The 24,575-nt window shown below is 40.0% G+C and overlaps 1 protein-coding gene across 1 annotated transcript in view; it reads left to right on the plus strand.

Moving 5' to 3' along the window:
• The window catches only part of NT5E (5'-nucleotidase ecto), an 87,869-nt gene that overhangs the window by 57,896 nt on the left and 5,398 nt on the right, over positions 1 to 24,575 (plus strand). The window contains exons 4-7 of the mRNA XM_043999658.1: positions 12,782 to 12,982; positions 18,509 to 18,663; positions 22,220 to 22,325; positions 23,045 to 23,194. Of these exons, the coding sequence (XP_043855593.1) occupies positions 12,782 to 12,982; positions 18,509 to 18,663; positions 22,220 to 22,325; positions 23,045 to 23,194 (612 nt within the window). The remainder of the gene's footprint in view (positions 1 to 12,781; positions 12,983 to 18,508; positions 18,664 to 22,219; positions 22,326 to 23,044; positions 23,195 to 24,575) is intronic.

The following is a 24,575-nucleotide window of genomic DNA, read 5'->3' on the forward strand; positions in this document are numbered from 1 at the left end:
ATCTTGTTTGCCTGGTTCATTTCTAGTTGCTTCACGGTGATAAGGAGTGATGCTTATTGAATTTTTTTTTCTTCATTCTCTGAAACAAAGGTTGCCACATGAGCTATATTTAGCATCATAGTAGTCATTTCACTTCTGCTCATGCTGAGTACAACGCCAAGAGATGACAATGTATTTCATTAAGTTGTGTCTCTTTTTGTTGCCTTTAGGTATGTTATGAAACCAATAAGCTATCCCTTTTAGTGGCAATTTTTTAATGGCTTCTGGTTTTATATAAAGAGGTATCAATATAGATTTGGTTCTGTTCCTTTAGCTCTGCATTAGCTGCTTGGACATAGATCATATATCAAGAGTATCAACCATTAGATTGGTGTTTGATGACATTCTAGGAACTATGTGACTCAAGCTCCTCTGAATTTTTCTCTGCTGTTCTGCTTGCCCCTGTTCAGTGGGGGAAACCAAAGCTGACCATACAGGATCAGAGGTTCCTTTGTTCATCACAGTTGGCCAACCTTCTGTTTAATGAGTCTTTCCATACTTAGCTAGATTGGTCCACATTAAAAGCATGTGATTTCTTAGTAAGGTGAGTGGTAGTTGAATATCATTAAAAGTGCTATACAGTGGGGGCGGCTAGGTGGCGCAGTGGATAAAGCACCGGCCCTGGATTCAGGAGTACCTGAGTTCAAATCTGGCCTCAGACACTTGATACTTACTAGCTGTGTGACCCTGGGCAAGTCACTTAACCCCCATTGCCCCACAAAAAAAAAAAAAAAAGATCATTAAAAAAAAAGTGCTATACAGTGATCCCTTCTATATTGCAGGTGTTAAGAGCGTGGCACCACCACAATCTGGAAAATCCATGTAAAAAATGTTGGCCCTGCCTTCATACCAGAGAAAATGTCTGAATTTTTTGTCTTTTATAGGGTGTTTATAGTACCTTATTGTAAAATTTGGGTTAAATATTTGGTCGTAGGCTACATTATACAATATTATACATATATTTTATGCATTTCTGAGTTTTTGAACTTTTTCTGTGTCATCTGTGGCTTCCACAAAACTCTCAAAAATTTCCCAATTAGTTTCTTATTACAACCTATGATATGTTGAAACCACAATGGGGAAAATCACAATGTGGAAAGGACAACTGTACAGTTTTCCAATTATAATCCGTCTTGCTTTCTTCCTCCTGTACAATCTAAGTACACACTTTCTATTGCTAAGTCATTGCCCTAAATCCTTACCAGTTTGGTAGAGCCTGTTAGGACCCACGATCCCCTGGCACACCCTCTATGCTCTGAGTCTATAGAATCAGCTCTATGCCACAGTGAGGCATCAGAATAGGAATTCAAAGAAGGCTTAAATATAATTGAAAACACAATTACAGGGCAGCTAGGTGGCACATTGGAAAAAGTTCAAATCTGGCCTCAGACACTTGACATTTACTAGCTGTGTGACCCTGGGCAAGTCACTTAACCCCAGTTGCCTCACCAAAAAAAAACAAAAAAAAATCCCAGAAAGCGCATTTACAACTACATATGATCAAAAATAAAGCACTTGTTTAAAAAAAGAGAAAAAGAAAATTTGTAAATTCCCCATGGCTTTATGTGCCTCCAACTACATGACACTTGATCTTCAAAGACAATTTTTACACATGTAATGGGAGTGTTGATTTGCAACTGTGCAGGATACAAAACAAAATATTTTTAAATGACTATTTGGAAATTGATATTGACTTTGTGTGCCTCTTACTACAAGATGCTACAATTTCAAAGAAAAATGTTGCACATATGATGGGAGGATTGAATGGGACAAGTTCACAATTCCAAACCACTAGATTCCTTTATTTTTCATTCTTTTAGAATAATGATACTCACTTAGGAATCTGTTAAATGTCAGCAAGCCCCCATATTCCAATAAACAGAAATAAGTAATCTTGGCTGCATTTAAACTTCAGCTTAATAATGTCAAGACCTCTCCATTTGTACTTAAAGTTTCTAAAATACATCATGGATTTAAAAGTTTTTAGTTGTAATATGTTAAAAGGCCAAAAGTAAGGTAGGGTTGTTTCTCTATGAAAGTGACCTTTATCTTCCATCATCCTCTGCCCATTCCACCAGAGCCCCATAAAACTATAAAAGACATCTTCCCACAGAGAAATTTTAGCTTTGGTTGTTCTATCAGCCCTCCATTAAGAACTGATTCTCACAGACTACTAGTTCAAGAAAGCCCCAGCTATGCTTGACTTAATTTCCTCCTCTATAACCTTTTTTTGTTTGTGTTTGGGTTTTTTCAGGGCAGTGAGGTTTAAATAACTTGCCCAGGGTCACACAGCTAGTAAGTGTCAAGTGTGTGAGGCTGGATTTGAACTCAGGTCCTCCTGAATCCAGGGCCCGTGCTTTATCTACTGCACCACCTAGCTGTCCTCTATATAAAGCTCTTTGCCAACTGTTTTGCCATTTGCCCAGCTTCTCCTTTCCCTCACTTCTACTTCCAGTTCTGAAACCACAAACTACATTCAAACCAACTCCTCCACTGTCCCTGGATGGGGTATACCAATCTATTACCTACTTACTCTCTCAAGAATATCCAGAACCAAAGTGACCCTCCCTTTCCTTCTCTATGAGAATGTAATCTCCTAGGTGAGGACTGCCTTGCTTTTAGTATTTGTATCCCAGCTCCTTACTTAACACAGTGCTTGGCACATGGCAAGCACTTAATTTGTTCATCCATCCATTCCTCTGTAAATCTCCTCTGTATCTCCTTTTCATGGCCAAAAAAAAATCAGATATTTTTCTTTGATAATAAGGGGGGAAAAGATTTCTAGGACACGTGCCTACATACTTTATCTGGAAAAAAAATACTTTTTATGGTAAATATTGGCAATAGTTTTCTCTTTTTCAATGTAGAAGGTTATGTATGTTTTTGGATTTTTTTTAAAGAATGATGATCAAAAAAAAAGAATGATTATCTTTATTTCTTGAGAGTTCAGCTAATAGTTTCCCTTTATATCTTCCCTTCTTTCTCTCTGTCTCTCTCTGTCTCTCTTTCCCCAACCCCCAATTTGTCATCAAATAGAACTTAGAGAACAGAAGAATATTTTGTATTATCGATTAATTTTATTGAATAGTTTTGTTTTTTCTTGTCTCAACTTCACAAGTAAATAAATGGAAAATTTCAGTAAGGAAAAAAAACACAGGAAAGTTAGAAACTGGGTGGGAAACTCCCTTTGTTCTTCCAACAAAAATAGGCAGAATGAGACAGTTGGGGATTAAGTTGTTTTTATAATACCCTCATTTTTTTTAATTTAGGGAGGGTTTTGCCTCTACCGAAATCCCATGTTGGTGATGGAAGAACTGACTTAAGAAGCAAAGGAATTCTTTTTTAATTTAAACTAGAGGAATTCGTGGAGTGCTTAGAAGAAGAGTTAGAGGGGCAGCGAGGTGACGCAGTGGATAGAGCACCGGCCCTGGAGTCAGGAGGACCTGAGTTCAAATCTGGCCTCAGACACTTAACACTTACTAGCTATGTCACCCTAGGCACGTCACTTAACCCCAATTGCCTCACCAAAAAAAAAAATAATAATAATAATAATAATAATTAGAAGAAGAGTTAGAACCTTAACATGAATTTGATGTGGCTACTGATCCTCAGAGTCAATCCCTCAATGTATGGTGTCCCAGTGGAATGCAGAATACTTGGAGATCCTGAGGGCAAATATGGCAGAAATGCTAGTTAAGTTTCAGACTGCTAGAGGTAATAAAAGAAGTCTGACTCACTATTCATTTCACTGGTTGCCCAACACCATTCTATATCGTTTGAACAGAACTGAGACTGAATTAATTTGGGTATTCACTCTTCCAGAAAGTCCTATTCCTTGGAGAGAGGGAAGAGCAGCAGGCAGGTCTGGAAGAGTTGGTGGCTCATGAGCAACTTAATTAGTAGTTCACAGGAGGTCAATTGAATCTAGGAGAGGAAATGATCTGAGCAAATCTGGAAATGAAGTAGGAGGCCAGTGGGGCAGAAGCTTTTTAGTGACTTTCCCAAGATCACAGTTATCAGAGCTAGAAACTCTAATGGTCTAGAGCAGTTAGAAATTTGTGAAAATGTGGAGGGAAGCTAGCCTAAGATTTTTCAGTGGGAGGCAGGGAAGGGGTGGTCAGGGGTAGGTTGGGGAGAGGGGGTAGGGGCCGGAGTAGGTTGGGGGAAGCAATTTCAGTGGACACGAAATTATGGGAAAGTACTTAAAACTTACCTCCAATTTACTCTGGTGTGTGTGTGTATGTACAAACAATATATATTGTATTATATATTATATACTATGTAATATAATAAATGTTATATACTATATAGCACTGAATATCATATACCATATGTATGACTATGTATTGTTGTTTGTCTTTCATTCTTGAAGAGGACCATGACATCAGGTGATGGCATGACTTGCATTGAATTGGATTTAAATGAAGGAGGGTTGTGCAAGGTCACCAACCTCATTCTCTCCTCCAGAGTCATCTGGGTTCAGTGGCAAGATATAGCTCAGGATAACTGGAGATGGCCCCAGATGTTTAAGGCAATTGGGGTTAAGTGACTTGCCCACGGTCATACAGCTAGTTAAGTGTCTGAGGTGAGAGTTGAACTCAGGTCCTCTTGATTCCAGGGCCAGTGCTTTATCCACAGTGCCACTTAGCTGCCCTGACAATGTATATAATTTATGTACAAACAAGATATATATACACACATTCATATATTATTTGTACATATATACACACATGTGTGTATATAATTGCTTCCAACTTGTCTCCCTCATTAGACTGTGAACTCCTAAAAATATCAAAGACTATCTTAGCTTTTCTTTGTATCCCCAGCCCTCAGCACCATGCATGGTGCACAGTTGGTACTTACTAAATGCTTGTTAAGCAAACATGTTTTAAAAGTATAAATAGGGTCAGCTAGGTAGTGCAGTGGATAAGGCACTGTCCCTGGATTCAGGAGGACCTGAGTCCAAATCCGGCCTCAGATACTTAACACTTACTAGCTGTGTGACCCTGGACAAGTCACTTAACCCCAATTGCCTCACCAAAAAAAAAAAGTATAAATAGAAGTATTTATTATTTTTTTTAAGTAAGAGTGGGTGTCCCTGAGGGTAGAAATTAACTCTGATTGGTTAATAAGTAATAAGAGAATGAATATTATAATTAGAGGTAGGCTTATTCTAATGAGGAGGGTCTGATCACTCAGAATTGGTCAAAGAGGTTTGTCTATACCCAAACCTTACCTCTAGGATAATGTAGACAAAAGGGAGAATCCACTTTCACCTGGTTCTGTCTGACTAAAACACAACTAAAATCCACCATTTCACCTAAACTAGAATTTCTTTACCTTTTGATCAGATCTGAATTTTCCCACTGGGGTTCATCTGCCCAAGATTTCATCTTATCATCAGCCCTACCCTTCAAAGGCTGTCTGGTTGACAAGGTTGATTTATGAATGAGGAAATAGGAAGGGGAAAAACCTTAGTCCCAATTCAATAATTGGTTATCAATATAAGAGAGAAATAATAATTTCTCTCAAAACACTAGTAAATGTCAGTGCTATCACAAGTGGCAATCCTTACACATATACACAGCTTCTATTAAAAATAAATGCAGGGGCAGCTAAGTGGTGCAGTAGATTAAGCACTGGCCCTAGATTAGGAGGACCTGAGTTCAAATCCAACCTCAGACACTTGATACTTACTAGCTGTGTGACCCTGGGCAAGTCACTTAACCCTCATTGCCCTGCAAAAAATAAAATAAAATAAAATAAATGCAAAGTAGTTTAGGAGGGACGGCACTAGCAACTGGGGCATCTGGAAAGGTAACAGAATAAGTGTTTATATAGTGCCTGTTGTATGCCAGGCACAATGCTAAGCACTTTATAAATCGTATCTCATTTGATAATGTTGATTTAAGAAGGGCAGGCTTGAGCTGGAACCGGTATCTCAGACTCAGATTTCCCAAAAGCCAGGAGGTTACATGAGGTTTCTAAAATTAGAGCTGAGTACCAGGGAGGGAGAGAGACTGATCTCAAATCACTTGATTCAGATGAGGAATATTGGTGTGAATATTATATTTCTTTCGCTAGTGGTTTTGTGGGTTACATTTGAGGGGAGAAGCAGGGGTGTCAAAACAAGGGGAAGGAGAGGTGGAAGTCTTTGCTACAGGAGCCAAGCCTAGAGGTCCAAGTGGTTGGTAAAGAGCCATGACACTCCCAGACTTTCCCTTGTCCATTGTGTAGGCTAGTTAGCATATGAATGGTGGAGAACAAAAAGAGTATTAAAGGAAAAGGAAAAAAGTCTTAGGTCTATCTAGTCTAAATAAGGTCATAAAGGGTCTGTGGACTTCTTAGGTAATGTTTGCCCTGAGATCTACAGGATAGCTCCTTTCCCCTTCAGAAATATAGATGAAAGGTAGTTAAATAAAGCTGAAAGAAGAGGACAGTTTTGCAAATTATCCATTTACTGTGATGAATCTCCCAGTATCTCCAAAAGATTCCTTAACTCTCCTATGCACAGGAATCCAGAACTTTCTAAAAAAAAAGTTAATAGTATTTTAATTATGTTGATTCTCTTTTCAATTCTATGCATTTTATTTTATGCATTTGAAAATAGAATTTTGAGAGGGGAGACATAAGCTTCCCAGACTGCCAAAGGTTTCTTAGCCTGTATGAAGTTATTCTAACTTGGCTTCTGGGGAAAGAGTTGAGCACCCCCTTATGGATGTACCTAGGAACTGTACATTCCCTTTCCCCTGACCCCATCCCCATCTCTGACCATTTTGTTACTGTTCATTCAATAAACATTTGTTAAGCTCCTGTTGTGTGATAGTAAAGGGGAAATGTGGCATGATAGATATTACCAACCTTGAGTCAGGAGGATGTGGGTTCAAGTTCGAACTCTGACACATACTGGCTATGTGACCCGACCCTGTAATCTTAATGCCCCAGACAACTCTCTAAAACTATAAATCTTAGAATAGATATACCCATCTACATTGGTAGAGGGAATTGTCTCACTGGGAGTTCCCTGTATCAATGGAATCACAGGTCCCCTAAAAAAAATATTCTGGTCACTATGGAGATATGGGGTATATAAAGAGAGAAACAAAAGTCTTTATATTGGAGCAGTTTTTATTCTATTTCAAGGAAACATCATGAACATAGATAAGTCAATGCAATACATTTTGGGATGGAGAAAATGAGGGCATTATCAGTTTAGGGAAAGCCATCTGTCTCCTCATCCCTTCCCTCACCTCCCAATTCCTAGTAATGCTCCAGAATTTCCCAATAGTGTGGGGCTGGCTATGGAAATGATTGAAATAATATGGTAACCTCAGCCATCCTGTTATCCATGAGGCTATTCAAGGGGTGTGAACACCCATTATCACTCAGTACTTCCATTGGAATTTAGAAGACAGGATCTCACAACATCTCAGATCTAATACCCCTCCCTGGGCCACACTTGTGCATACACCCTTTTTTTGTTTATTTATTGGCTTTCAAATCAAGACCATTTTTCAGAGAATACAAATAGATGATAAATCTGGCTTGGCAGTATCTTTTTTTTTTTTTAATTATTGAGAAATTGTGGTTTGAACAGGATTATGCCCTTGGATAGAAGCCTCAGCTTCAAGAGGCTTCTTTTGTCTCAAAAGTTAAAAATTTTTGGCTCTGTTTGCTCTCCTTACTGACAAATGGGCCTCCTGGTAGGGTGCCATTTAGGAGATGACTTCAATCTAGTCAACTGTGATTTGTCTTAAGTTATAAAGACAATTAAGCCAGAAAGAGTAATTCTAGTTCTGTGGTAAACACAGAAAGTGAAAAGGGAACCAGTAGTGAATTCTAAGTTTGGATTTGAGAAGAAGGATGGAATGATAAGAAGCTAGAAGGCTGAAAGACCTGGGTTCCAAGACTGAAATCTGCTACTTACTCCTTCATAGAAGAAAAGTGGTGCAGTAGATTGGGCACAGGGCTTGGAATTAGGAATACCTGAGTTCAGATACTTACCAGCTATGTGACCCTAGACAAGTCACTTAGGCTCTCTGTGGCTTGGTTTCTTCATCTGTAAAATGGGAATAATAATAGCACCTACATGTAAAGCACTTTATAAAGCTTAAAGTTCTATATAAATGCCACTATTATTATTAAATCATTTACTCCCCCAATTTCATTTCTTTTTTAGTAGTATTTTATTTTTTCCAATTACATATAAAGACAATTTTTAACATTCATTTTTTATAAAATTTTGAGCCCAAAATTTTCTCTCTCCCTTTCTATCCTCCACCCTCTAAGATGGTGAACTATTTGATATAGGTTATATATGTGCCATCATATAAAACTTATTTCCACATTAGTCATGTTGTGAAAGAAGAAACCGTTTACAAAACAATTATAGCCTGCAAAAGGAAAACGAAAAAACAAAGTGAAAATAGTGTGCTTCTGTCTTCATTCAGACTCCATCAGTTCTTCCTCTAGATATGGATGGCATTTTCCATCATGAGTCTTTTGGAATTATCTTGGATCATTGTATTTCTAAGAACTAAGTCAATCATAGTTGATCATTGCATACTGTGACCCCATTTGGGGTTTTCTTGGCAAATATATTGGAGTGGTTTGTCATTTCCTTCTCCAGCTCATTTTACAGCTGAGGAAACTGAGGCAGGCAGGATTAAGCAACTTTCTTAACATATAGCTAGTAAGTGTCTCACCCAGCTAGTAAGTGTCTGAGGCCATATTTGAACTCAGGAAGAGGAGTCTTCCTGACTCCAGGCTGGGTATTCTATCCACTGTGCCACTTTTCTGTCTATGGAGAGCTGTAACTGGCTCCAGCTCCTTCTAGTGAAGGACTCAGCTCTAACGCTCTATGATTTGGTGAATCGAAACTTATTCTACATTACTCCCCTTACCACCCTGTCCAGTTCCACCAAACTGTCTTTCTTACTATATTTTTTGGAAGGTTGAGGCTTAATTTAACAGAAATAAAAATGTGCAATGCTCCTTTTCTCAAAAGAGATGATATGTGTAAAGTGCTTTGCACTGGGCCTGGCACATAGTAGGTGCTTAACAAATGTGTATTCCCTTCCCACTTCTCCCCTCCCTTACTCCCTTTCTCAGCCGAGCATGTGGTTTGGTGATCTTGATGGCCAGCTGAGCTGATCCCTCTACATTGAGATTATTAGAGGAACCATTATGAGCAATACCAACAGAGTAAGATTTGTTCCACATCAAAATTACTTTTTTAATAAGTATGCTCTTTGACATTGTGCACCCATAGTTTCCTGAATCCACTGGGCAGCATGTGTTTTATCTTCTTATTGCTCATGCAGTCAATATTGGGCAACTCAAGATCTAGCCCTTGAGTTATCTTTGGTCAATGTGTCTGGGTTTATGCTAGCGTTGATCTCAACCTATCAATCTGTCAGATGAATGTTTGGGTTCTCTTCTTGACTATTTTAGGCTTCGTTAGGGGTCTAAAGGCAGGCATGTGGCCGGTGAGGAAATAGGAAAAAGAGAGGAGTAAGGGCTGACTTCCTTCTTGCTATTCTTCCCACATAACACATCATCTCCCATCTCCATGCCTTTGTTTAGGCTGCCCCGCCATGTCTAGAATGCACAACCACCTCACTTCTACCTTTTGGTTTCCTTTAAATTCTGTTCAAGCACCACCTTTGACATGAAGCCTTTCCTAATCTCATAAGCTACTAGTGCCCTTCTTCCTGCCCCCTCTACCTCCTGCCTCGCAAATTTACCTTATATTTATTTTGCATATTTTTATGTACATGTTAGCTCCTTGAAGTCAAAGGCTGTTTCATTTTTGTCTTTGTGTACCCAGGGCTTCATAAATTCTTGTTAATTAATTGGTTGATTTATCTTTTATAGCCAGAACAATTTCCATTTTTCAAAGACTAAAGTCTGTTACATTAAAACCCCAACCTGTCTGTGGAAATTTGTGATAGGAATATAATGGAAGAATGTGCTGTTGTCCACAGAGCCCTATGTTGCTCTCTCACAAAGCATAGCACTGGCTCCCCTCTACAATCTCCAGTAGGATCCCAGTTATATAGATAGACATCGGCATCAAGACAAGGCAGGATTATATAGGTTTTCTGAATCAGAGACCATGCTACCCTAGCAGTTCTATCAACCAGCAGAATGTACATTGCTTGAGGGCTGGGACTATTTTGTAGTGCTTAATAAGTGTTCCATGAATTGTTGAATTGAAGGATGTCCATAAAGCATGCACTATGTGTCCCAGTATAGCTAGCTCCTTACTGATTTACAAAATAACTCTCTGAAGGTACTTCCCCCCACTCCTTTGTAGAAGCCAGGAATCCACAAGTGTGGAACATTCATAGAATGTCAGCTTTTATTGTATTGGATAGTTCTGTTCATTTTTTCTCTTCTTTTTCTTTTTTTAAAAAACATTTTTGTTATAAGGGATTATAAACTTCCTTCTCTAAAGGAGAGAGGGCTACAGAGGGAAATTTAGGTGATATAAAAACAAAAGATAACAAGAAAAATCTACTTCTTACTGGGAAAGAATTTTTAAAACAAGTATCTCTGATAAAGGCCTCATTTCTCAAATATATAGATAACTGAGTCAAATTTAGAAAAATACAAGTCATTCCCCAATTGAAAAATGGTCAAAGGATATGAACAGGCATTTTTCAAACAAAGAAATCAAAGCTATATGAAAAAATGCTCTAGATCACTATTGATCAGAGAAATGCAAATTAAAACAACTCACACCTATAAGAGTGGCAAATATAACAAAAAAGGAAAATATTGGATGTTGAAGAGGATGTGGGAAAACTGGGATGCTAATCCACTGTTGGTGGAGTTGTGAAAGGATCCAACCATTCTGGAGAGTGTAAGAATTGATTTGGAGGACCCCACACACACACACCTTTGGCTAAGGTTAGAAAGCCTCAGGATGCCTCACATGGCTGGCCAGCTCACTCCACCAAGCGAAGGTACGTTAGGAGTCTCCATGCCCCAGCCAGCCTTGGGCCTGTCCCCGGGAGGGGCCAACGAATTAGCTTCAGGTGCGTTCCTGTGAGAGAAGGGTTTTTTTAAAGAGACACAGGGGATAGTGAAAGGGGGATGTAGTGAAGAAGAAGAAGAAAGGTAGAGGGGCACAACTGAGTGAAGGAGACGATAAGACATAGAGCAGTGGGGAACGGAGTATCGACCAGAGCAGGTGACGAAGCTAGGGGGTGTAAGGGCAGATGACAGTGGCAGGGACCAGCCATACCTACAGAGGAGAGAGAGAGATTTCATGGTGGCAGGCGAGAAAGTTAAATGTGGACAGGTCGTATTTCCTACTTTCTTTATCCTTATTTCTAAGTTTATTCTTATCAATAAACCCTGCTTTGTTACTTTTATTGAAAGGAGGATTTTTTAATCTTGTTTCTTATCAGGCCGGGAGAAGCAGTTAGAAAGGGGACAGGCCCTCACAGATAGGCCCACACGGGGCTTAACAAACCTGGGGGATTTTTTAAACCCCCCCTTATAGATTTAGAAAGGCAGATAAAAGCTTTCAGATGCTGAGCCAGCTAATTTGAGTTATAGAAAGTTTCAGATGGCAACCATGGCAGAACTTATGAGCCAGCTATGAACAGTTACAAGAGCAATTTGGAACTATGCCCAAAGGGCTGGGTTTGACCCAGCAATACCACTGCTATGTTTATATCCCAAAAACATCCCCCCCCCAAAAAAAAGACCTATTTATACAAAAGATTTTATACCAGCTTTTTTTGTAGTGGCTAAGAATTGGAAATCAAAGGAATGCCCATCAATTGGGGAATGGCAGAACAAGCTGTGGCATATGATGGTGATGGAATATTATTGTGCTATAAGAAATGACAAGCAGGATGATTTCAGAAAGGCCTGGAAAGATTTGTATGAACTGGTATATAGTGAAGTGAGCAGAACCAAGAGAACATTGTGCACAGTAACAGCAGTATTGTTTGATGAAGAACTGTGAATGACTTAACTATTCTCAGTAATACAATGATCCAAGAAAACCCCAAAGGACTAATGATGAAGCATACTATCCACCTCCAAAAAAAGAACTGATATTGAATGAACACAGACTGAAGCATGCTATTTTTCACTTTATTTCATTTTTTTCTTTTATTCATTTTCTTATACAAAATGTGCAATATGGTAATGTCTTATATAATTGTAACATGTATAACCTATTTCTGCTTACCACCTCAGGGAGGGAGGAGGAAAGGAAGGGAAGGAGCAGTAGAATTTGGAACTTAAAATTTTCAATAAAAGTATTTATTATAATATATATAATTGGGGGCAGCTAGGTGGCGCAGTGGATAAAGCACCGGCCCTGGTGCTTTATATATATATATATATATATATATATATATAATTGAGATATATTTAACAAAATAAATAAATATATGAAAGAATGTAAAAAAGAAAAAAAGAAAATTCTTTTTCTTTAAAAAAAAACACAACCGGGGCAGCTAGGTGGCACAGTGGATAGAGCACGAGCCCTCGATTCAGGAGTACCTGAGTTCAAATCCGGCCTCAGACACTTGACACTTACTAGCTGTGTGACCCTGGGCAAATCACTTAACCCCCATTGCCCCAGAAAAAAAAAAAAAGAAAAGAAAAGAAAAGAAAAAAAATGATTTTCTAATATAAGGGTTCTTAAGCTGGAGCCAAGACAAATACATAGCTGTGAACACAGGTCTACAGGATCATGTTGCCTTTTTGGTTTCAGGCCGCCCTCCTCCATCCAAGGAAGTGCCTGCTGGGGACTATCCATTCATAGTCACAGCTGATGATGGCCGGAAGGTCCCAGTTGTTCAAGCTTATGCATTTGGAAAATATCTGGGGTACCTAAATGTTGAATTTGACAATGAAGGAAATGTAGCCACATCACATGGAAATCCTATTCTCCTAAACAGCAGCATTCCAGAAGGTATGTGATATCAGGGAACTGGGATGGGTGGGGGATTTTGCCAAATTCCGAGGAAGAGGGGAACTATTTTTCCTACTTTGTTTATTTCAAGACAGAAATATTAGACATCTATTAAGACATCTAACTGTTCCAGATGACTGAAATCCCTCTTCTTCTCCATTAGCTTCCTTCAGCATCGAAACACCACACACCCACTGCTTTCTTCCACCTTTTAAAAATGTTTAACTTAGTTATTGAAAATGCACTCACACCCAGTTAATTTTTATGATTTGTTCCAGGTAGATAGTAGTATAGCATAGAATAATATAACAGGAAGTGGGACTGGAAGCAAAAAGTTTCTCCTACCTTTTCCCCCACTTGCAGAAGCAGGGTCCAGTTGATAGCATTAATGTTGTTCAGTTGTTTCAGTCACATCCTACTCTCTGTGACCCCATTCAGGGTTTTCTTGGCCGAGATACTAAAGTGGTTTGCCATTTCCTTCTCCAGCTCATTTTACAGATGAGGAAACTGAGGCAAACAGGGTGAAGTGACTTTTTCAGAGTCATACATATAGTAAGCGTCTGAATCCAGATTTAGACACAAGTCTTCCATGCCCAGAACTCTATCCATTTGTACCACCCAGATGCCTCTGTCAGAAGATCCAGATTTAAGTCATGGCTCTGACATTTACTAATTATGTGAAGCCAAGCAATTCACTTCATCTCTCAAACCTCAGCTCCTTTATCTGTAAAATGAGATGATAAGATCACACATTTATGTCTAATTCAAACTGCTTGTTTTACAAATAGTGGATAGAGAGCCAGACTCAAGTCAGGAAGCCCCAAATTCAGGTCCCACCATTGATACATATTGGCTCTGACTTTTGTTTGTTCTTTTGCTTGGTTTGGTTTGGTTTGTTGTTTGGGGGTAAGTTACCTAATTCTCAGTGCCCCAGGTGAATCTCTAAGGCTATATTTTGAGAGCACTGGCAGAGGGAGTTTTCTTATCAGGAGTTTGTTATACCAGTGAAATTACAGGTCTGATCCAAAGAGGGGAGAAAAATCTTGTCTTCTCTACCCCAAAAGGCTTCCGTAAGTAAAATGTCTTGTCAGTTGTAAAACATAAGATGAATGCAAGTGACTGTTTAGACATTACGTCACGGGCAACATGTGGAACTGAAGGGGCTATGGATTCCTATATTTAAAAGACTGGTGCTATTGTGATAAGAGGGAATAGGACCTGGGCCCACAAAGGGTTTTCAGAGCAGGAATGGCAGAATGGATGGAGGGAGGTAGACAAAAAGATGGGCCATCAGAAACATTGGGAAGGGAGCTGTGTCCCATGGAGAAAAATCCAATTTACCATCCTATATGGCTGCAGTGACTTTTTAATCATTCAGTGTAGGAAGGGTCTGGGCAACTAACCTATGGACATAGATGTATGGAAAATAGATAGGTTAAGGAGCCATAACAACTATAAGCTTGCCCACTTGCCTTTCAGTCAGTCCTTTTAACCACTGGCCTAATATTAACTTGGCTGGCAAGTGCAAATTTGCAGGCCCTTACTAGTACTAGGGATCATTTCCTGGGATTTCCAGGTGTTAAAAAAAAAAAAATCTCTTCAATTCTTCAATCCCAGGAAAGCAGTGAGGTGACTCAGATGTTCAGGTTCAGACTAAAGTGAATATTGTATTATGAATGGATCATAGGAGCTAAAACTGGATGGGACCTCAGAGGTCATCTAGTACAACCCCTTCATTTTACAGATGAAGAAACTGAGGTCCAGAAAGGTTGTCTTGCCCAAGACCAGACACTTAGTTAAGTGGGAGAGTCGATATTTACTTCAAAAAGAAAGGGACCTCAAAGGAAACAGAGCTAGAAAAATTATTCAAGGGCCAACAGGTGGTAAGCATCTGAAGAGGAATTTGATAACCAATCAGTTACCTTCGACTAAAGCTATATTGGACACTTTCCATTTTCTGTTCTGTTCCCAGGCACCCCTAAACATGAAAGGAGGAAAAGGGAATGAGTATACACTAGAACTGGTAGCAGCAGTGGTAATGGAGAACAGGAAGAAAGTCCAGGAGCAAGAAGTTCTCCCCCCCACCCCTTGCTCTCCTTACTGCCATCCATATGCAGAAACGGGGGGCAGTTGATAGCACAGATAGCCAGCTGATATCTTCCCTTATTCAAATAATATTTGAAGTGAACATACCTACAGGTAATTTTTTGAGCATACAGTGTTCTTTGTCAGGTTTAACAAATACCTGATGTCAACCTACAGTCACAATTCCAAAAGGTATGAGTAGTAACTTATTTTATTACAAGAGAAAGCAGAAAGACATACATGCTGTGTCCCCTCTTTACAGAGTACAAAAGAGACCAATGATGCAGATGAGGCCTTGGGTATTTAAGGGTCACAGAAGAAAAGGGAGGTCTCCTGGGAGGAGAGAAGGGCAATCCCTTCCCAAATGGAAGTGGCATGGGAGGGAAAAGAGATCAGTAGGGAGAGGGGGAACCAGAAAGCAGGAGCCCCACCCCTCCCCTCCTTGGGAATTACCTGGACTACGGAGGAAGGATATTCTTATCTGAAAGGGTCCCAGCTGCATAAGCAGTCTATCAGGGGGCGGCTAGGTGGTGCAGTGGATAGAGCACCGGCCCTGGAGTCAGGAGTACCTGAGTTCAAATCTGGCCTCATACACTTAACACTTACTAGCTGTGTGACCCTGGGCAAGTCACTTAACCCCAATTGCCTCACAAAAAAAAAAAAAGTCTATCAGCCTGAGATAGACTGGCTGGAGCCAGGTTTGTAGCTGACTCAGATTCAAGGGCACACTGAGATTTCTGTTAGGCTTAGAAGTAGCAAATTATGTCAGTTTGGGTGTGGGGGGTAGGGAGTGGGAGTGGGGGCCTTTATCCTTGACTTATTCCAGGCCTCAGGCATACTCAGAGTTTAGTGTTTCTGGAAAATATGGCAACTCAAGAAAATAAGTTCATGTGCAAATATAAAATCAAAAGACAGATTATATAAATATATATATATACAATACACACACATATATACATATACACATATGTGTGTGTATATATGCACACATACACATATGTGTATGTATATTGTAGGAAATATTTTTGGATTGACTAGCCTAATTTGGGAGGCTAATCTGACTGGAGGACTAATCTGGGGACTGTTGACTAACTGACTATCTGACTGCTGTTAATTTAATGTGGGCCATTTATAAAGCTCCACAGCACTGCTCCACTCCCAAATTGATAAGCAAAATATTAAGAAGCCTCTTAACTAAATAATCAAAGCAGAGTTTATTTATGAGATACTATTTAAATTATTACATCCTGGTGTGTCTCTTTCCACTGTCTCTGCGCTTCAAACTTTTTGAATATAATAAGGGCCTTAGCCGCCTCCGGCCTCAGGACAAGTTACACTTTATTCTAACTCCGAGCCCCTTTCACTTTGTAAATCCCCCTGCTTCTAACTTTCCTGTCCTTACTGCCACTGCTGAACCCCTGTGTTTCTCACCAACCTTCTGTCTGTCTGCTCTGTCAGTCTGCCCTTCGGCCTCTCTTTTCCCTGCTCCTAGTCCTTCTCCTGTGTCCTTGTAGCCCCATCTCTAGTCCGATCTTTGCCATCTCCTCAGCTGCCTCTTGACCTCTTCTTGTCCATCAGAACCTCATCTCAGCCTCTCTCGTCCACCCCCAGTCCTCTTCTCAGCCTCCTGTCTCCTTGTCTGAACCGAACTCCTTGCTGTCTATTTTCCAGGTCTATATATACCTTTTCTTCTCTCCACTCAAATCTCGGGGCTTCCTGTGCCCCCACAGACCAAGCTAATCCGCTAGCCAGGGCTGCGGCTGGGGGGAAGGGGGGGGCGCTCCAGCCTCATGTGCCTCAGCACAGGCTATTCTTTCGGATAGCTCCCCTCAGGTCGGAGGGAACTGAGGGCTTTCTCCCCCCAGCTGTCTGACCTGGCTTCTTGTACAGCCCACGGGCTTTTTGGCTCAGCTGAAGGGGGGGGAGGGGCACCAGCACCTCCCACACGGAAGAGACCCTGAGGGCCTAAGGCTTTCTAATCTCAGCCTTAAAGGTAGGGTCCCCAAATCAAAATAAATTTCCACAGTAGATACACACATATATAATATATATGTTTGTGTATATACAAACACACATATTCCTATTTTTACAGTCTTCTTATACATTATTCCCTGATACATACTCTTTGATCCAACAACACTCACTGACTAGCTCTTCCTCAAACAAAACACTCCATCTCTGGACTCCAGGCATTTTCTCTGGCTGTCTCCCATGCCTAGAATTCTCTCCCTCCTAATCTTAGCTTCTTAGCTCCTCCAGCTTCCTTTAAAATCCTACCTTCCAGAGGAAGCCTTCCCTAATACTATTTCATTCTAGTGCTTTCCCTGTTAATTATTTTCTATTTAACATGTATATAGCTTGATTTGTACACACATATTTCTTTACATGTTGTTTCTTATAATGTTGTTGGGGAAATTAGGTGGTACTAGGCCTGGAGACAAGAATACCTGGATTCAAATCCAGCTTCTGATACTTACTGAGTGACCTTGGGCAAGTCACTTGGCCTCTACTTGCCTAAGTTTCCCCATGTGTTAAATGGGGATAATAACAGCACCTTCCTCCGAGAGTTTTCATGAGGGTCAAATGAGATAATAATTTTAAAGCACTTAGCACAGTGACTAGTACACAGTAAGTACCACATAAATATTAGCTGTTACCCTGATGGTGATGGTGATGGTGATCTTCCCTATTAGATTGTAAGCTCCTTGAGAGCAATGACTGTCTTTTGACTCTTTTTGTATCCCCATTACTTAGAACAGTGCCTGGCATATAGTACATACTTAATAAATGTTTATTGAGCAATTAATAGTAATTATGAGACAAATAAAAAGGGATTTCAGTAAAACATTATATATTAACAATATTCTATTTAAAAATGCAATCATTCTACTATGCATTCTTCTCATTCTGTGTACTGCCTTACTTCTATCATATCCTCTACGTATATGTCCCTGCTCCATCTGTTGGAGCTACCATCAGATACTATCAGTTTCCTCATTAAGTCCACATACCTCAGGCTGACCTTTATTTTGGATAGCACCATATCCTTAACTGGATCCCATCCTTCCAAGGCCCAACTATCTATCACAATACAACCTTTAGTGTTCCTGAGCCAGGCACTGTCAAACTATATGACGTTTTTTCAGTTTTGCCAGCTCTGGCTGATTGAAAGGCAGAAAATCCATTTTCAAAGTTTTTATTGTCCAGGATTACTAGGTTCAGTCTTAAGGTCTCTCCCCATCCTGGAACTGTCAAGTGTACATACGCCCTGGTTGTTTCCAGCACTTTGATGACTTGAATCAGTCTTTTTTAAATGACATTATACTGTTTGGTCAAAATACTGTTATGCCAAAATGCTCATGATGATCAGCTTGATATGATGTCAAGAATCAGACCCAATCTGCAAACTAGCTCTAACCACAGGGTTTGCTTCTCTTCTAGATCCACTCATAAAAGCAGAAATCGACAGGTGGAGGGTAAAACTGGACAATTACTCTAAGCAGGAGTTAGGGAAAACCATTGTTTATCTGGATGGCTCCACACAAACCTGCCGCTTTAAGGAATGTAACATGGGGAATTTGATTTGTGATGCTATGGTAAGTGATACCTCCAAAACCACCAGTCCATGATTTAGTGTCTTGTGATTTGCAATCAAAGTGTGTGGCATTGGCGAATTTTAGATGTATATGTGTGTATATTTTTTTCAGTAACCTAACAAATAAACTCAGGACACTGTGCCAGCCTGGTAGTCTGGTTTGTGTGTTCATTGGCACTTCAGTTGGGCTCTTATAACATTGAGCACATCCAGAAAGATTCATCAGCACTTATGGAAGTAGGGTCACTGCTATTTAGGATATGTTTTTAAAAAAAAAACACCTATCTTTTTGAGACCTTGATAAAATTTAAAAAGATTTACTTTCCATTTTAAAAAAATGATCTGAAAATACACAAAAGACCTACCTGAATATTACATAGGCATTGCTTGGAGTTAAAGTGGTTAGGTTTAGCCATCCAAAAGTCAACTGTTTCACCCAGTATTTTTGTGCTATCTCTTTGGATTTGCTTTCCCTTTGCATGATTGAAGAACAGCATTTTGCACAGATGTAAAATGTTAAAGAAAGGATAATTTTTCTAGTAAAGATGTTGCTGAAGAAGTAGGGACTGCCTGTATGTGGCTTTTTCAATGTGCTGGTTAATTTTGATGAACATTTTTTAGTTTTTGTTTGTGGGTTGCTCTTTTTTATTCATTGCTTTAAGGGGTGATTGTTGGGGAGGGCAGGAGGATACACTGGGAAATGTAGGTGATGTTAAAAAAAACAAGATAATTTATTATTTGTTAATTAAAATGTATATTCTTTTACATTTTCTAAATATAAAAGTAATTTTTAATGTTGCTGAAGAAATGTCAGCAAGATTATATAACTTACCTTACCCACCTGGAAATAACAAGCCAATGCCACCAGACAAGTACCTCCTCTCTACTAAGGAGCTAGCCTAGAACATAGGAACAGAGAATTGAGATTCAAGAGGCCTGGCTCTGCCCCTTAGTAGCTGTGTGACCATGGGCAAGCCATGACATCTCTGAGCCTCACTTTTCTCAGTTTTAAAATAAGGTTGTGATTTCATTGGCATAGAGAACTTCCACTTGAGGAAACTCCCCTAACCAGTAAAGATCGGCATCTTCTTTGCAATTTCTAAGATGTAAAGAGTTACCTAGAACATTGAGGTATTGAGTAACTTGCCCAGGGTCACAGCCACTATGTGAAGGAGCAGCATTTGTACCTTGGTTCTTCTTGGTTTCAAGGCCAGTTCTTTATTCAATATGCCCAGCTGCCTCTCAGTCATAAAAGAGGATAATACAATTATGCCACCTACCCCTCAGAATTGTCATTGAGGAAAAGGTTCTGTAAACAGCTGACGTGTCTCATAGCTGGGAACTCATGTTAGAGCCTAAGTCTCTCTGGTTAGAGTTCTCTTTGCTCATAAAATACTCACCAGTTGCCCAAACACCTCAATGATGACCTCAATGATGCATCTTCTTTGTCTATTAATTTTATCCTTTGCAAAATGGGAATACCTCTCAGTGCCACAGAAAGCTAGGACTATAAGTACTACATGAGTTTCTGTTGTGTTGGTGAAGAGTTTCCATGCCAAAAATATCACAGGTTTGGATCAAGAATTAAAAAACAAAAAAACAATTAGGAAATCAATGAGAATAATACCATACCTATCAACATCATTAGTTCAATGTAAGATTTAATTTATTAGACCTAAAAATTCTAATAAATGCAACGACCAATCATGATTCCAAAGGACTGAGAGAAGCATGCAACCTACTTCCTAACAATGTGATAGACTTTAGGTGCAAAAATGTGACATACATTTTTTGGATATGGTAAATCTGGGAATTTGTCTAGCTTGATAGTGTATTTTTTGTACATATTTTGTTTTTCTTTTTACCTCCAAGGGGAAAGGAAGTGGGAAGAAAGAGAGAGAAAAATCATCAAATAATTTTCTTTAAAAAGAATTTACTAGGGGCAGCTAGGTGGCATAGTGGATAAAGCACCAGCCCTGGATTCAGGAGGACCTGAGTTCAAATCTGGCCTCAGACACTTGACACTTACTAGCTGTGTGACCCTGGGCAAGTCACTTAACCCTCATTGCCCTGCCAAAAAAAAAAAAGAATTTACTAGATAGACTGATTACTCCCTACGTAAAGGGAAAACATGTCTCCTGAGCACAGGGCAGAGTAGTAGCTCCTTCAGTTCATACCTACAGAGAAACTGAGAGCTGGCATCCTATGCTCACAGAGAATCTCTCTCTCTCTCTCTCTCTCTCTCTCTCTCTCTCTCTCTCTCTCTCTTTTGCGGGACAATGAGGGTTAAGTGACTTGCCCGGAGTCACACAGCTAGTACGTGTCAAGTGTCTGAGGCCAGATTTGAACTCAGGTCCTCCTGAATCCAGGGCCAGTGTTTTATCCACTGTGCCACCTAGCTGCCCCAAACCTATCTCTTTCCTTCCTGAGACATATGTGGTAGAAGGGGCATTGTGATAGCACCCTTATTAGAATGACTGAAGATTCAGCCAAGGCCTTTGTGATCCCACATGAAGAATGAGCAGAGTAGCCGTGTAGAGAGCTCATCCAACCATAGGCTTGGCAGAAAGAAAATTTGTAGGATGTCCATTAAGTTGGCAAATTGGGTGCATGGGATGGAGTTTCCTCAGAGAAAAGCACAAAACATGCAGTTTATCTGCCTTGGTTCCTCAGAGGAAGGCACTGAATACAAAATATCAGATAAGAAGAATCTAATCCCTATTAGACTGTAAGACACACGCTAGAGCAGGAACTATTTTTGTCTTTCTTTGTATCCCTGTTACATTGAAACACAGTAGATGCTTAATAAATGTTAGTTGACTTGACTTGAAGAAGGAGATCAGTTACTTACTATCTGGAGATACCTGAATTCTTCTGGTTAGTATGGTATCACCTAAAGGAATAATTTATTGAACCCTAAGGGCCTGAAAGTATTCAGGTGCCTCCTCAGACTGAACAGAATTCTCCTTTTCCCTTCTTAGTGGTTCTAAGGAAAACACAAAGGTCTCCCAATATCGAAAAGCTTTATGGAGAATGTTATTCTTTAGGCATTGGAGCTCCTACTAGGCATTTCTTCCTAAATCTCTCTGATTTAGTTCTATTCAACAAGCATTTATTAAGCACTTACTATACATCCATGTACTGGGATATATGCTGGTGGTAAAAGGATAAAAATCAAATAGTACTAGCCCTCGAGGGCAATGTCCCCCATTCTACTGGGGGAAAACTGTATGTACACAAATAAGTAAGTGTAAAGTAATTTCAGCAGCTAGAATGGGAGAAGAATGTGGAATCAGGAGAAGACTTTTGCAAGAGCTTGAGCTTGAGCTGAGCTTGGGAGCTATGGGTTCCAAAAGGCAGAGGTGAAGAGGGAGAGCACTCCAGTAATGGGGCACAGCCTGAGCGAACGGGGGGGGGGGGGGCAGGATGTAGCGCAAGGATCCAAGAAGGAGCAAAAGTAATTTGGCTTCCTAGTTTGGTGCCAGATGAGTTTCTGGGGTCTTCCCTGAGGAAGAAAACAAGAAAGTGTTTGAGATCATTTTGTGCTCCTGTTACAGATTTACAACAACCTTAGACATCCTGATGAAATGACTTGGAACCATGTTTCCATGTGCATCCTGAACTCAGGAGGCATTCGAGCCCCCATTGATGAACAGAACAATGGTATATTCTTCCAGCTGGCTTTGTGTCTTGGGAATGTGGTTCATCTTGTCTCTACTGCTACCTAACTTGAGGAAATGCAACCCTAGAAGCATCATAGGGCTTAAAACTGGAAAGGACCTTAGAGCCAAGAGCTTTTCATTCAGAGGATTTCCTCCTTTGGCATAGAATAAGAATAAGAAAATAAGAACAATAGCTAACATTTATATAGTGCTTACTATCTACCAGGCACTGTGCTAAGTGCTTCAGAATTATTATCTCAATAGATCTTCACAACCACCCTGGGAGGTGAGTGCTATTATTATCCCCATTTTACAGATGAGGAAACTACCAAAAAGAGGTTAAATGACAGCTAATATGTGTTTGAGGCCAGATTTGAACTCAAGTCTTCCTGACTCCAGGCTGTATCCTCTCCTCCACCTAGCTGCCCTAACTGACAGAAAAGAGAAGACAGTTCTCTTCCTGGGGTAGTTTAAAAGCTGTGTCTTCTTGCCCAAAGGCAGAGAGGAAAACTAGAGGCCTTCCCAGAGCTCCTTTCCATCTTTAGGATTGAGGGATTCTTGGGAGTCGCTGTTAGGGTACAACTGATGCTGCTTTCTGCTCTCATTCTACATCCCTTTGATTGTTCCTACCCCCCCCCACCCCCAGCATTAAGGAGATGTGCATTTGGGGTTTCTTCCAACTGATCCTCTGTTGATATCACTTGTGATCCCTCCACTCAGGTACAATCACATGGGAAAACCTGGCTTCTGTGTTGCCCTTTGGGGGCACTTTTGACCTAATTGAGTTAAAAGGCTCCACTCTGAAAAAGGCCTTTGAGCACAGTGTACATCGCTACGGCCTGTCCTCTGGAGAGTTCCTGCAGGTGGGCGGTAAGTTTTGTACTTCCTCTATCTGGTGTGTGCTGAGCCTTGGTCTCTCTGAGATCTTAATTATCTAGCTTAGAAGGTGACTCTTGGATCATCCAGTGTATCCTTCTTATCTTGTAGATGAGAAAAAAGGCAAAATGATTTTTTTTGCCCATGAAAATCCATGATGAAAGGAACTTTATATCATCAGTTTAGTTTTCTTTCCACCAGACCATACACCTCCAGCCTGTGACCTCTAAACCTGGCTCTCTGCTGTCAGTCCACCTTGTGTTTGGCCTTTCTTCCTTGCCTTTCTCTTGCTTGCTGTAGAGAACAGATCCTGCCATGTTACATGAGGCAAAGCTCCAGGTTCTGATTGAAGGGAATGTGTATTGGTGTTCCAGGATCCCCCTCTAAGCTGGCACCCCAAACTTGACATAAATCAACTTCCTTTGAAAAAGGACCTTTTAAAAAAAAATTCAGGGTTTAAGAAAAAATGTTTTAAGTTCATGTGAATGGTATTAGGATCATAGATTCTTTTTTGTTTGTTTTTTAGGATCATAGATTCTTAAGGAATATCTAGTCCAATCCCCTCAATTTATACATAGAGCAACTGAGGTAAAGGTGGTTAAGTGACTTGTTTAATGTCACATAGTAAGTGGCCAAACCAGGATATGTGCTCTGTGCTCATGTCCTCTAACGCTAGACCCAAAGCTTTATTTTTTTTTTTTTGGTGAGGCAATTGGGGTTAAGTGACTTGCCCAGGGTCACACAGCTAGTAAGTGTTAAGTGTCTGAGGCCAAATTTGAACTCAAGTACTCCTGACTCCAGGGCTGGTGCTCTATCCACTGTGCCACCTAGCTGCCCCTCCCAAAGCTTTTTCTACCATAAAACACTGGTGTTTCAAAATCACTCCATGTTGCTTTAAAATCCAGTTTTCTTTCTCTTTTCTTTAAACTTCACATTAATGATCCTGTTCCCCCTTATATTACTTGTAATTATCAATAACAAGTAGTTATCTGCCAGATCACCTGTGATACCCAGTTAAAAGGGGGAGGAATAGGGATGGGACTTGTGATTTCATCACAGGTGAAAGAACTCTGTTAACCAACACAGGGTCACATAGGTAATAAATATTAGAGGCAGGATTTTAAACTCAGATCTTCCTGGCTTTGAAATTGGCTCTCTATCCACTATACTATGCTTCAATCTATCTCTCTGTCTTTGTTTCTGTCTGTCTCTGTCTCTTTCTGTCTGTGTGTGTATATATATGTAGACATGTTTTTTGTATACACTGTCCCAAAAAATCTTAGTGCAGCTTGTTTTAATAAGCTTTAAAAATGCTATGCATTTGGAATTTTTATTGCTGTATTTTATTTTCATATGATCCTTACTTCACTTATAT

Source organism: Dromiciops gliroides, chromosome 4 (genome assembly GCF_019393635.1).
Source record: "Dromiciops gliroides isolate mDroGli1 chromosome 4, mDroGli1.pri, whole genome shotgun sequence".
NCBI classification, from domain to species: domain Eukaryota; kingdom Metazoa; phylum Chordata; class Mammalia; order Microbiotheria; family Microbiotheriidae; genus Dromiciops; species Dromiciops gliroides.